General features: G+C 45.9%; 1 protein-coding gene across 1 annotated transcript; it reads left to right on the top strand.

Annotated features, from left to right (window-relative positions):
- The first annotated feature begins 2212 nt into the window (after window positions 1-2212).
- Window positions 2213-11264, top strand: LOC115144795 (gastrula zinc finger protein XlCGF57.1-like). The gene is made up of 2 exons (XM_029685862.2): window positions 2213-2494; window positions 9536-11264. Exons 1-2 carry the CDS (start codon window positions 2305-2307, stop codon window positions 11170-11172), a joined length of 1827 nt encoding a protein of 608 aa, XP_029541722.1. The 5' UTR covers window positions 2213-2304; the 3' UTR covers window positions 11173-11264.
- Window positions 11265-15123: the final 3859 nt, after the last annotated feature.

The following is a 15123-nucleotide window of genomic DNA, read 5'->3' as shown; positions in this document are numbered from 1 at the left end:
CGACGTGGCTGAATGGCGACAGCAGCAGGGACGGGACACAGACCTACAGCCAGTGCTACAGTGGGTAGAGGCGCAGGTGAGGCCACCATGGGAAGAGGTGACAGCGCTCTCACTCGCGACCAAAGGGTTGTGGTCGAAGTTTGAGAGACTGCGGCTGGCTGATGGCGTGCTACAGCGGGCATGGAAGGAGTCAGCTACGGGAGAGGAGAGGTGGCAGGTGGTGGTCCCAAAAGCATTGCGGGAGGCAGTGCTCCAGAGTACTCATGGGGGGGTGGGGACTGGACACTTTGGGGTCACAAAAACACTGCGCCGTCTCCGTCAGGGCTTCTACTGGGGGCAGCACAAGAGGGATGTGGAGGACTTTTGTCGACGCTGTGACAACTGCACAGCGAGAAAGGGCCCCCCAGGCCGCTCTCATGCTCAGCTCCAACAGTTCCCAGTGGGGGCTCCCATGGAGAGGGTGGGAGTGGATGTAGTTGGGCCGTTCCCCACCACAGACAGTGGAAACCGCTGGGTGCTCACGGCCATGGACTATTTCACAAAATGGCCCGAGGCCTATGCTCTGCCTGACCAGGAGGCAGAGACCATCGTCGACGCCCTGACAGCGGGGATGTTCAGCAGGTTTGGAGCTGCAGAGTCCATCCACAGCGACCAAGGCAGAAACTTTGAGTCCCGTGTGTTCGCCACCATGTGTGAGAGGCTGGGTATGCACAAGACCCGCACTACTCCTCTCCATCCTCAAAGTGATGGCCTTGTGGAGCGCTTCAACAAAACGCTTGGACAGCAGCTGGCCATCGTCTCTTCCAAACACCAGCGTGACTGGGACAAGCACCTGCCTATGGTCCTCATGGCATGCCGCTCCGCTGTCCAAGACTCCACCTCCTGCACGCCTGCCCTCCTCATGCTGGGGGAGAGATCCGCACCCCTGCGGAGATGGCGTTGGTCGGCCCCTGGATAGCCCTCATGTTCCTCCGGGGCCGGAGTATGCCCGGAGACTCCAGGACCGCCTGGAGACAGCCCACACCTTCGCCAGAGAGCAGCTGGTGAATGCAGGTGTGAGGCAGAAAGGAACTATGACGTGCACACCCGGGAAGGCACTTTGTGGCTGGGGAGCTGGTCTGGGTCTACAGCCCCCTAAGGAAAAAGGCAGATGCCCCAAGTTGGACAGTCACTGGGTGGGACCCTGCAGTGTCCTGGAGAGGGTAGGGAGGTTGTGTACCGGGTGCAGCTTCCTCCCAGGGGGAGAAAGGTGGCACTGCACCGGGACAGGTTAGCCCCATACAGAGGGGCCTCTTCTCCCCAAACCCCAGGAACCCCCACAATTCCCCTCTCTGGCAATGACATTCTCCAGGCACCCACCCTCAGGTGCCGCAGACAAGGCTCCAGACAGCCCACTCCCCCTGTCTCCCCCCCTGTGTCACCGCGTGGTTCCCCAGAGCCACGGACTGTATTACCCGTTCCCGCTTCCTTGTCCCCCATATCCCTGCCTTCATCCCCTGGTTCCCAGAGGGGCACTCTGCGACCATCACGGCCACGCAGGCAAAGGAGACCTCCGGGTCGCTTCAGAGACTTTGTTTGTTCCCTCGGGGACGAGGGACTTTGTGGTGGGGGGGCTGTGTAGCGACCCGCACAGACAGCTGTGTGTTATGTGCTAGGCTAGGAGGTGGTTGTGTTGTACTGACCAGTACCCGGTGTTCGCGGGGTCCGACATGTCAATCAACCTGCTATCTGCCAATCACGGGAATGCCGGGAATGTTCTGATGCCGGGCATCCTGGTGGTTGGCGGAGTGGCGTGGAGGGGGGTGGAGCATTGGAAGTTAAGACCAGGTTCAGCCTTTGTTCTCTCTCTCTTACGTCTGGGCTTCACAAGAGAAGGTCACGATTGGCTTGTGGGTTATCTGTCATCTATTTGGCGTGTGCTACGGCCCAAACAGTAGCCTGTGTAAAGTTGGTTTCATAAACCGTCAATTCGCAAACTCAAGCCTCTGTCTGGACAATTGTTCATTTATGATCTAGTCAGGTCATTACAATACTTTGTACTCATCTGTTCCTACACCAGATCAACAGACAGATGGCGCTGCTCAATGACGTGCACAATACGCACAAGAAGGCGTTTCTGTTTAATTTCATGCTCTCGGATTGGTCATCGTTTGTGTCCAGAGAACGCAACCGGGGCCCGCGTTGTGTACACTTCCTCTCTGAAGTGATTCCTCTTGCGCTTGCCGCCTCCCGCGTGGCCTGAAAGAAATAAACTTCTAGCTAGTTTACCAATCATTCCATAATTTAGCTAGGATTCTCGGAGAAATGTCTAAAATAGAGTTGTTGGGATTGATTTTCAACCAGGGATTTAGAGCGGCTCCTGAGTTGTTTAGAGCCGTTGAGAAAACTATAACAAAGTACCAGGGAAAACATTCCCTATCGAAAGAGGAGAACGCCCGTCTACAGAAACTGCTTGATATCCTCCTGAAACCGGAGATAAAGTTACATAGAACAGGTTTGTTACGCGTTGCATCGCAACGTTTTTTTCTAAACATTTAATTTGGCAATGTTGTTGGTGTGGTCAACCTGGTGAAAGTTGATTGCATTTGTTTTGGAACCGGGCTGGTTCCCGGGCATGACCTACATGAAGCTAGCCGCATTCAAAATAAAACGTCCCGCATTGAAATTATTTTTTAAACTAGGCAAATCAAATAGTAAAATCATGGACTATAAGGCTAAACAACAATGTAACGAATTCAACTAAATACAATAATCAGTTAGTAGAAAATAAATAAAATAAATCAGTTAATTGCACTGTGGATGTATTAGACTAACATTTTTTGGGAGCATACTTATCACTATACAGCCTTACCTATGGATTGTGGATCCATAAAATGGGTACCATACTACTCAGCGACACCTACAGAACATAACTGTTTAGCGTTTAAACAAATAAACAAAAAAATATCCTCACTCTTCTGCGGTTTATTTTCAGCAAACTTCACATGTAAATATTTGTATGAACATTAGATTAAACAACAGACAAATTGAACAAGTTCCACAGACATGTGACTAACAAATGGAATAATGTGTCTGAACAAAGGGGGGGGGGGGTCAAAAGTAACAGTCAGTATCTGGTGTGGCCAGCAGCTGCATAAAGTACTGCAGTGCATCTCCTCCTCACGGACTGCACCCCACTCTTCCACCAAGGCACCTGCAAGTTCCCAGACCTTTCTGTGTGTGTGTGTGTGTGGGGGGGGGGGTTGAGATCCGGGCTCTTCGCTGGCCAATGCAGAACACTGACATTCCTGTCATGCAGGAAATCACGTACAGAACGAGCAGCATGGTTGGTGACATTGTCATGTCAGGATGAGCCTGCAGGAAGGGTACCACATGAGGGAGGAGGATGTCTTCCCTGTAACGCACAGCGTTGAGATTGCAGGCAATGACAAGCTCAGTCCAATGATGCTGTGACACACCGCCTCAGACTATGACGGACCCTCCACCTCCAAATCGATCCTGCTCCAGAGTATAGGCCTCGGTGTAACACTCATTCCTTCGACGATAAACGCAAATCTGACCATCACTCCTGGTGAGACAAAACCGCGACTCATCAGTGAAGAGCATTTTTTTGCCAGTCCTGTCTGGTCCAGCAACGGTGGGTTTGTGGCCATAGGTGAAGTTGTTGCCAGTGATGTCTGGTGAGGACCTGCCTTACAACAGGCCTACAAGCCCTCAGTCCAGCCTCTCTCAGCCTATTGCGGACAGTCTAAGCACTGATGGAGGGTTTGTGCGTTCCTGGTGTAACTCGGGCAGTTCTTGTTGCCACCCCGTACCTGTCCCACAGGTGTGTTGTTCGGATGTACCGATCCTGTGCAGGTGTTACGTGGTCTGCCACTGCGAGGACGATCAGCTGTCCGTCCTGTCTCCCTGTAGCGATGTCTTAGGCTTCTCACAATATAAACATTGCAAGTTTATCAGCATCATAGCTCATATTGCAGGACTTTGAAACCACTGAAATTAGCCACATTTAAGCTTACCTGTCAATCTACTATGAGTATTAGACATTCACATTGCACTGTACAGCCTTATGTATAGATGAATTGATTCACAATATTCCAAACATGTTCAGTATTATTTAGTCAATATGACATGATTACAATATTTCTATAAATGTATCACTTTCAATTAGTAACTTTTTATTTTGAAGGCGTATTGCAAATTCCACTATTTTGGCTTATCCTTATTGTGGCTAGCTTCACATAGGTCAGGGCGTGAGCCAGGTGCCCTGTTCAAAGCAAAGGGCCAGGGTCTTGGTCTAGGGGCGGCAGGGTAGCCTAGTGGTTAGAGCGTTGGACTAGTAACCAGAAGGTTGCAAGTTCAAACCCCTGAGCTGACAAGGTACAAATGTCATTCTGTCCCTGAACAGGCAGTTCTTTTCTAGGCCGTCACTGTTCCTAGGCCGCCTTTGAAAATAAGAATTTGTTCTTAACTGACTTGCCTAGTTAAATAAAGGTAAATAAAATAATCACGGTTTCAACTGCTCATACAGATATACTTCGGTACTGCAGCTTAACTGACCCCATCCTAGAAAGACAATTTCCATAGACGGCCATATAGAGAAGTCAAATTTGAATGTTACTAGTCATTTGTAAGTCATCATTGTACACTAATCATCGTCGCTCAAGCTGGGTTTTTTTTCTAACTCCGATATGAACATTTTATATTCATCCAAAGTCTACCATGTTTTTGGATGATATGATGACGTTGTCGCTGTGCACACTAACGCTCAGTTTGCATATAATGTTGGTCCATATAAACCATAGAGAATGAGAGAAGACTCTTCTGGCCAAATGGCTATATTAGTATGGGCAGCGCCATTGTATGCTTCCACCATTTTAATGTCATCAACTGGGTAGGACTTCCAACTTCATTGGCTGATCCCTCCTTGTGACCCTGTTGGAGGGATCAGCCAATTATGAAGAAGAAAATAGTCTCAATGGCGCTACCCTTGCTGTCACAGATGCTATAATGGCACAGGTACAAAGATGAGTCCTCTAGCTCTATGGTATAAACCGAACGCAACCCGGATATAGAAGTCCATGAATAGGCTATGTGAACATGAGTAGATTACCTTGAATAGGGAGACCCGCCAGGTGCCCAAATTGAAGAGCTATGTTGCGCAGTTGAGTCGATTGGAGACAAATGGATTCAGTTCAGTCCTTGAAAAATAGGGGTTGGGTTGTAGAGAATTGAAAGACCATGAATGTAATGAGAAATCTTAGGTGCAGTATAGCCCCTCCCCTTTAAACGATGGTCAGCCATCTTGTTCTCATACCTCAGTATATACAGTACCTGTTCTCATTATACCTTAGAGGTTAAGGCCACGGCGAAGTCGGCTCAAAACAAATGTTAAGCAGTTTAGAGTAATGAGTAAGATTCTGTTTTCATGTGCGAAAGTGATTACTTTGAATAAAAATGACTTGTATATATGTTGCACCATGCTGCCTTGTTGACAACATAACCAAGCAGCACAGGTTACTGTTCCACTTGAGAAGGCCACTCTTCTCTCTCCACTTTTGCGTGTTCACATCACATAGACCGGTGCCCTGCGGCTCAGCATAATCCAATCCACCCCATATCTATCTGCAGACTGCAGTTACTACAATGAACACCCGACAAGAAACGTCCATTAGCATTCCGTCATTACATGCTACGCCCTTTGCCATTTGAAGCTGCTTGTAAAAGTACTGTGGGTGACAATTATCCACACTATGTGGAAAGTTTAGCATCGGCTTCACACACAAAAACAGACATTAAAGGCTGGGCGCTATTTAAAGAGTTGTGTTTCGATGTGCGAGCAAGAAATAACCTGTGATATTGGTCACCATCTGGATGTCAGTGGCAATCTGCTAACGTTACTGCCTTCGGGAATGACGACGAGCCTGTGCGAATGACCAGTGCACACCTGTGTTGTATCGAAGTGGCTGCCGACCTGAGGTGCTTCCCAATGGACAGCTGTATAAAATCAAACTTTGTCACATGCGCCGAAAACAACAAGTGTCGACTTAACCGTGAAATGCTTACTTTACAAGCCCTTAATCAACAGTGCAGTTCAAGAAGAAAATATTTACCAAGTAGACTAAAAAGTCCTAATTAAAAGTAACACAATACGAATAACGTGGCTATATACAGGGGGCACCGGTACGGGGGTACAGGCTAGATGAGGTAATCTGTACATGTAGGTGGGGGCTAAGTGACTATGCATAGGTAACAAACAGCGAGTAGCAGCAGTGTACAAAAGGGATGGGGGGGTCAGTCAATGTAAATTGCCCGGTGGTGATTTTATGAAATGTTCAGCAGTCTTATTTATGGCTTGGGGGTAGAAGCTGTTAAGAAGCCTTTGTCCTAGACTTAGCGCTCCAGTCCCGCTTGCTGTGCAGAGAAAAGTCTATAACTTGGGTGACTGGAGTCTGACAATTTTCTGGGCTTTCCTCTGGACACCGCCTATTCTACAGGTCCTGGATGGCAGGAAGCTTGGCCCCAGTGATGTACTGGGCCATTCGCACTACCCTCTGTAGTGCCTTACGGGCAGATGCCTAGCAGGTGCCATACCAGGCGGTGATGCAACCGGTCAGGATGCTCTCGATGGTGCAGCTATATAACCTTTTCAGGGTCTGGGGACCCATGCCAAATCTTTTCAGTCTCTTGAGGGGGAATAGGTTTTGTCGTGCCCTCTTCACGGCGGTCTTGGTATGTTTGGACCATGATAGTTCGTTGGTGATATGGACACCAAGGAACTTGAAACTCCCGACCCGCTCCACAACAGCCCCGTCGATGTTAATGGGGGCCTGTTAGGCCCGCCTTTTTCTGTAAGCCACAATCAGCTCCTTAGTCTTGCTCACATTGAGGGAGAGGTTGTTGTCCTGGCACCACACTGACAGTTCTGACTACCTCCCTATATGCCATCTCATCGTTGTCGGTGATGAGGCCTACCACTGTTGTGTCGTCAGCAAATGATGATGTTGGAGTCGTGTTTGGCCACAAAGTTGTGGGTGAACAGGGATTACAGGAGGGGCCCCAGTGTTAAGGATCAGTGTGGCAGACGTGTTGTTGCCTACCCTTACCACCTGGGTGGGCGACCCGTCAGGAAGTCCAGGATCCAGTTGCAGAGGGAGGTGTTTAGTCCCAGAGTCCTTAGCTCAGTGATGAGCTTCGTGGGAACTATGGTGTTGAATGCTGAGCTGTAGTCAATGAACAGCATTCTCACATAGGTGTTCCTTTTGTCCAGGTGAGAAAGGGTGGTGTGGATTGAGATTGCGTCATCTGTGGATCTTTTGGGGCGGTATGCGAATTGGAGTGGGTCTGGGGTGTCCGGGAGGATGCCTTTGTGAGCCATGACCAGCCTTTTAAAGCTCTTCATGGCTACTGACGTGACGTGAGTGCCACAGGGCAGTAATCATTTAGGCAGGTTACCTTCGCTTCCTTGGGCACAGGGACTATGGTAGTCTGCTTGAAACATGTAGGTATTACAGACTCGGTCAGGGAGAGGTTGAAAATGTCAGTAAAGACACTTGACAGTTGGTACGTGCATGCTTTGAGCACACATCCTGATAATCCATCTGGCCCCGCGGCTTTGTGAATGTTGACCTGTTTAAAGGTTTTGTTCACATCGGTTACCGAGAGCGTTGTCATCCAGAACAGCTGATGCTCTTGTGCATGCTTCCGTGTTGCTTGCCTCGAAGCGAGCATAAAAGGCATTAACTAGTTGCTCCTACCCTCTACTTTTTTTGAACATTTTGTTAAAAATCGCGCAACATTTCAGCGCCCTGCTACTCATGCCAGGAATATAGTACGTTCATATGGTTAGAATGTGTGGATAGGAAACCCTCGGACGTTTTTAAAACTGGTTCAATCACGACTGTGGCTATTACATAACGTGCGTTACATCGGAAAGCGCAGGAAAACCTGATCACAGAAAATGGAAATAAATATCCTTGCGCCACTTCCAGCAATTGTTAACAGTGAGCCGAATTAGATAAGACCGAGCATTCAACTCCCACAGCATCCCCATGTTGTCTAGAGTCTTGTGAATTGAATCATCTTTGATTCTTGGTTGAACCGAAACAGGGGAACCACTTACCTCCAGTCTCCGCCCAGATCATTTTGAAGAGCTCTCTCGTGAAATTTTTTCCAAGACGACAGCTAATGATTTTTACATCGCCTCATGATGATTTTTATCGCTTATTAACGTTTACTAATACCTAAAGTAGCATTACAAACGTATTTCGAAGTGTTTTGTGAAAGTTTATCGTCTACTTTTTGAATTTTAAAAAATGACGTTACGTTGTGAAATCGCTGTTTTTTTCGTTTATCACACAGTCTACATATAACGATATCTTGGCTTTATATGGCCCGATTTAATCGAAATAAAGACCCAATAGTGTTTATGGGACATCTAGGAGTGCCAACAAAGAAGATGGTGAAAGGTAATGACTGTTTTCTATTTTATTGTGCGGTTTGTGTAACGCCGAAATGCTAATTATTTTGTTTACGTCCCCTGCTGTGCTTTTGTGTTGTAGTGTATTGGTGCATGCTATCAGATAATAGCTTCTCATGCTGTCGCCGAAAAGCATTTTAAAAATCTGACTTGTTGCCTGGATTCACAACGAGTGTAGCTTTAATTTGATACCCTGCATGTGTATTTTAATGAACTTTTGAGTTTTAACTAATACCATTAGCATTTAGCGTAGCGCATTTGCATTTCCAGAGCTCTAGTTGGGACGCAAGCGTCCCAAGTAGAGGCAAGAGGTTAAGCTCGTCTGGTAGGCTCGCGTCACTGGGCAGTTCGCGTCTGGGTTCCCCTTTTGTAGTCTGTAATAGTTTTCAAGCCCTGTCACATCCGACGAGCGCCAGAGCAAGATTCAATCTTAATCCTGTATTGACGCTTTGATTATTTGGTGTCACCTGTCACCGGCAGAAGTTACAAGTGGCCAAATGTTTTCCGACATGATTGTGTTCAAGTGCTTTTGAAGTCGGGAACAATTTAACCAAAAAGATTTTAACTAGCTAGGTAACGTAGCTAATTATATTATTAGCAAAGTTGCTTAACATTGGCAATATGGTCAAACTAGCTACATTATCCACATTGATAAGTTTGACAATTACAATGTCATCTTTTGGTTGAAAAGGTGTTAGGCCAGAGATCACGACTCTTAAGAACCCCCCCCACCCACTTGTAATTACAACTTGAACGGTCGTTGAAGTGAAATTTCCCAATTGTAACTCAACTTCCAATAGCATGTCAACGCCCCATAGGTCTCTGTAAATCTTCTTGGAATAGCTAGTACAGTTCCATGAGCACACACCGAATCATATATTAAAGAAAACATTTCATACGTAAAAATGTCCACATAAAGCTCTACATGTGCATTCTAAGGACAACATTGTTGTTCAACTAGGACTATTCTAGGACTATTCCCAGGTTTACTGAGACCCCCGTCTCTCATGTCAATGTTGGAGTTCTTGCTAATTCATCCTTTCTCCTTCCCTTCAGACCTCCAACAGCTCAACGTCTCTGAAGAGGAGGTTCCCCCTGAGCAGCAGCACTGTGAGCAGGAGTGGAGCCCCAGTCTGGGACCGGAGGACACAGAGCCCACACAGATTAAAGAGGAACAGGAGGAACCCTGGACCAGCCAGGGGAAAGAGGAACAGGAGGAATGTCAAGAGCTGGAGTACAATACTAAAGACTCTGTGTTCACGCCTCCCTGTGTGAAAAGTGACTATGATCAGTACCCAACTCGGTCCTCACATCTTAACAAAACCCAAAGTAAGGAATGCAAAAATGGAGACTCGTCCACTGAACAGATAAAAACAGAATCTCAAGAAGAGAACTCTTCAAAACCAGCCAGTGACTCTCAGGCCCTCTGTGTAGTAAATCCAGGCTGTTCTGCAGCTCAGGGTGATGACGATGAAAGTGTTCATAGGAAGGAGAGTGCAAAACCATTGTCTGCTTTAAAGACGCACATATCAAAGAGGCGGACAGAAAAAGGACAAAGCCCTGCTGGTCCTCGTTGCAAGGTGTGTGGAAGGCCTTGTCAGTCCTTTGGAGCTTTATTGATACATTTGAAAAGTCACAGAAAAGATAATGAACAAATTTGTGGCGTTTGTGGAAAAAGCTGTCAATCCCTAAAATGTGTGATGGATCACATATTACAAACTCACAGAACTAGGTTTTGTGATGTTTGTGGTAAAAGTTTTGATGCTACTAAGGATCTGGAAAAGCATATGAGGACCCACACAGGGGAAAAACCATATCCCTGTAATGACTGTGCTAAATATTTTGCCAGTATTACAAATCTGAATTCGCATATGAAGACAGTCCACACAGGGGAGAAATCACACTGCTGCCATGAATGTGGCAAATGTTATGCTCAGAGTGGAAATCTGAATGCGCATATGAGGATCCACACTGGAGAGAAACCATATCACTGTAATGATTGTGGCAAAACATTCCGCCTTGGCAATTCCCTTAAAATGCATATAAGGACTCATACAAGGGAGAAACCACATCGCTGCCAGGATTGTGGCAGTTCATTTGCTAGGATGGAGCACCTGAAAAATCATAGCAGGATTCACACAGGGGAGAAACCGTATAGCTGTCCTGAATGTGGCAAATGCTTCCCTCAGAATGGTAATCTAAAATTGCACATGAGAATTCACACAGGGGAGAAATCACATCAGTGTCAAATTTGTAACAAATGTTTCACTTATAGCCATACTCTAACAATGCATATGAGAGTTCACACCAATGACAAACCGTTTCACTGCCAGGAGTGTGACTTATGTTTCAGTCAGAGTTCCAACTTGAATCGGCACATGAAGAGACACAGAGGGGAGAAATCACACCACTGTCACGTTTGTGGCAAATCTTTCTCCACAGGTTATCAGTTGAATGTGCATTTGAGAATTCACACAGGGGAAAAACCACATGTGTGTCCTACATGTCCAAAATGCTTCAGCGACAGAGGGGCTTTAAATAGTCATCAGAAAATACACACTGAGAAGAAGCCATATTGCTATGATTGTCTTAAATGCTTCAGATCAAAGCAACGCCTGAGAGAACACAGAGAGAGAATGCACAAAAACATGACAGTGCCCTGTGTAGGGGAAGGTGATTCGACAGAAGATTGAGAGGCAGTTTTCTTGGGTGGACAAAAATGACTGAATTAACGCTTGAACTATGAGAACGTTGCCAGGCTAACTGGCCTGCTACACTGGACAAGGAACATTTGCACAGCGTGATACACACCTATTCATTTAAATGAAAATCAGGCGTAAGCGCGCTGGGTTTGCAAGAGGAGTCCTTGCTTATTTGACACAAAGGACATTTGAACTGCAGAATTGTATCGGTAATTAACTTAGTGTGTTGTTGATGAGCTTTGTCTAGTAAGCATGAAGTTATGTCCGGCTTCAATCCGATCTAAAGTACATTTCAGATTAAATTGATGTCAAATTAAAAATTAAGCACAGTGCATTGATCTGTGTCTGGGGAATTTTAGTCTAAGTGGCTTGTCTCCTTTTCTGGCAAACCCTTCTGCAGGCTTCCAAATGAGTGAATATGGAGAGGAAGTCTCTAGTCGCATCTTCTTACTGAATAAGCCAAATATGTTCTATTATATTGACAAGATAGTCGAGTGACCGCTCTAATGGAAATGCATGTCCTCAAATATGGAAGGCAGGCGGGAGGTCAGAGGGGAGGTAACTTTGGTCAACTCCAAGTACAACTCGGGATAACCGGTCGTAAGAAATTAGCTCACCTTTTAGCCAGCAAAACTTATATGGCAACAAATCCTTCAGAACTAACCCATGACTAGTTCCAATTACCCTTGAATGAAATGACTGCGCCACGAGTTGTGGTTCAATGCAATCAGATTCCTTCCCTCTTGCAAAGATCGCGTCACCATGCCCTTTATTTGACGAAGAGTACTGATTAAATATTACATTACACTTTTAATAACAGAATGCATTTTATACTTATTTTATGGATAGGAGTGGGAAAAACGTTTGTGGTTGTGCATTGATAAACACAAGTCGTCATTAACATTACTTCTAAAAACCTATTTTGCAAAATAACTGTTTTTGGCCGAATACCTTGCAATCCATGAAGAAACTGCGTGGCAGGCTGACCATCTGTTACGCAAGTGCAGTGTCAAAAGGACCTTGTGGCTGCAATGAGCCAAGGTAAGTTGCTAGCTAGCATTAAACTTAATTAAACTCTTCAATCACTAGTGAACTATATGGTTGATATTAGGTTTATTAGCTTGTCCTGCGTTGCATGTTAATTTATCACAGCCTCATTCAACCTCACCAAACGGGTGATGATTTAACAAAAGCGCATTTGCAGAAAAAAAGTGTTGCACAAATGTACCTAAACATCTGTCTTTCTTAAAATCAATACACAGGAGTATATTTTATTATATATTTAGTTTTAAAAAATGCATGTTAGCAGGCAATATTAACTAGGGAAATTGTGTCACTTCTCTTGCATTCAGTGCAAGCAGAGTCAGGATATATGCAACAGTTTGGGCCTTCTGGCTCGTTGGGAACTGTGTTTCTCCCTAAAAGACTGTAATTGTACATAATTATGACGGTTGTGCAATGTAACAGCAATATTTAGACTTAGGGTTGTCACCGGTTCGACAAAATACGTAATGGTTCCGTATTTCACTGAAAGAATAAACGTTTTGTTTTCTAAATGATAGTTTCCGGATTTGACCATATTAAATGAGCAAAGGCTCGTATTTCTGTGTGTTTATCATTAAGTCTAACTGAGCAGTGGTAGGCAGCAGCAGGCTCATAAGCATTCATTCAAACAGCACTTCACTGCATTTACGAGCAGCTCTTAGCAATGCTTGAATCCTATGAACTTCCAAGATTAGGATGGCAATACTAAAGTGTCTTTATTTCACCAGGTAGGCTAGTTGAGAACAAGTTCTCAATTACAACTGCGACCTGGCCAAGATAAAGCATTGCAGTTCGACATGGAATAAACAAACACAGTAGAAAAAAGTATTGTGTGTGCAAATGAGGTAAGGGAGGTACCGCAATAAATAGGCCATAGTGGTAGATGTGTGTGAAGTTAGTGAGGCTTCAGTGATTGTTCCAGTCATTGGCAGCAGAGAACTGGAAGGAAAGGCGGGCAAAGGAGGAATTGGCTTTTGGGGTGACCAGTGAACTGAGATAAGGTGGGGCTATACCTAGCAATGACTCGTAGATGACCTGGAGCCAGTGGGTTTGGCAACGAGTAGGAAGCGAGGACCAGCCAACGAGAGCATACAAGTCGCAGTGGTGGGTAGTATATTGGTGACAAAACAGATGGCACTGTGATAGACTGCATCCAATTTGTTGAGTAGAGTGTTGGAGGCTATTTTGTTAAGGACATCGCCGAAGTCGAGGATAGTCAGTTTTTACGAGGGTGTTTGGCAGCACGAGTGAAGGATGCTTTGTTTGCGAGAAATAGGAAGCCGATTCTAGATGCTTAATGTGAGTCTGGAGGGAGGGTTTACAGTCCAACCAGACACCTAGGTATTTGTAGATGTCCACATATTCTAAGTCAGAACCGTCCAGAGTAGTGATGCTGGATGGGCGGGCAGGTGTGGGCAGCGATCGGTTGAAGAGCAGTAGGAGGTCGTGGAAGGAGAGTTGTAAAGGCATTGAAGCTCCTCTGGAGGTTAGTAAAACAGTGTCCAAAAAAGGGCCAGAAGTGTACAGAATCGTGTCGTCTGCGTAGAGGTGGATCAGAGAATCACCAGCAGCAAGAGCGACATCGTTGATGTATACAGAGAAGAGAGTCGGCCCGAGAATTGAACCGTGGCAGCCCCATAGACTGCAAGAGGTCCGGACAACAGGCCCTCCGAATTGACACACTGAACTCTGTCAGAGAAGTAGTTGGTGAACCAGGCGAGGCAATCATTTGAGAAACCAAGGCTGTAGAGTCTGCCAATAAGAATGTGATGATTGACAGTCGAAAGCCTTGGCCAGGTCAATGAATAAAGCTGCACAGTATGGTCTCTTATCAATGGCAGTTACGATATCGTTTAGGACCTTGTGCATGGCTGAAGTGCACCCATGACTAGCTCGGAAACCAGCTTGCATAGCGGAGAAGGTACAGTGGGATTCAAATTGGTCGGTGATCTGTTTGTTAACTTGGCTATCAAAGACCTTAAAGGCAGGGTAGAATAGATATAGGTCTGTAGCAGTTTGGGTCTAGAGTGTCTCCCCCTTTGAAGAGGGAAATGACTGCGGCAGCTTTCCAATCTTTGGGGATCTCAGACGATACGAAAGAGAGGTTGAACAGGCTGACCTACTTTCGACTAACCATGTGCAACACGCACGCACAGTTAAAAGCAGACAGATGAGCTGGAATGTGAAGCTAACTGAAGCTGGTTCGCTTTAGAAACCCTGAGTAGATCTATACTGAACAAAAAATGTAAAATCTAGTTATATTGGTCGCAGATGTAGCAAAATACTTGTAATGTGTTGGTTCCATGTGCACAAAAAGCTTATTTCTGTTTGAGAGCATTTCTCCTTTGCCAAGATAATCCATCCACCTGACAGGTGTGGTATATCAAGAAGCTGATTATTACACTGGGGACAATAAAGGGCCACTAAAATGTGCAGTTCTCACACTACAAGTTTTGAAGGAGCATGCAATTGGCATGCTGAATGCCAGAATGTCCACCAGAGCTATTGCTAGAGAATTTAATGTTATTTTCTCTACCATAAGCCACAACCGTCCTTTTAGAGAATTTGCCAGTGCGTCCAACCGGCCTCAACTGCAGACCGAGCCAGCCTAGGACCTCCACATCCAGCTTCTTTACCTGTGGGATCATTTGAGACCAGCCACCCGGACAAGCCGAGGAAACTGGGTTTGCACAAACTTATCAGAAACTGTCCCAGGGAAGTTGGTCGTCCTGTCTGCAGTGGGCAAATGCTCACCTTTGATAGCCACTGGAAAAGTGTGCTCTTCACAGATGAATCTCGGTTTGCTGATGTCAAGAGTGCCCTGTGGCGGGGTTATGGTATGGGCAGGCATAAGCTACGGACACAATTACACTTTATTGATGGCAATTTGAGTGCACA

This window comes from Oncorhynchus nerka, linkage group LG17 (genome assembly GCF_034236695.1).
Source record: "Oncorhynchus nerka isolate Pitt River linkage group LG17, Oner_Uvic_2.0, whole genome shotgun sequence".
NCBI classification, from domain to species: Eukaryota; Metazoa; Chordata; class Actinopteri; order Salmoniformes; family Salmonidae; genus Oncorhynchus; species Oncorhynchus nerka.
This window is presented reverse-complemented; position numbering and strand designations above follow the sequence as displayed.

Coding starts and splice junctions, on each gene's coding strand:
- LOC115144795 (XM_029685862.2), top strand. CDS start 2,305: ATGTCTAAAATAGAGTTGTTGGGATTGATTTTCAACCAGGGATTTAGA. Junction 2,495..9,535: donor GATAAAGTTACATAGAACAG/GTTTGTTACGCG, acceptor CCTTCCCTTCAG/ACCTCCAACAGCTCAACGTC.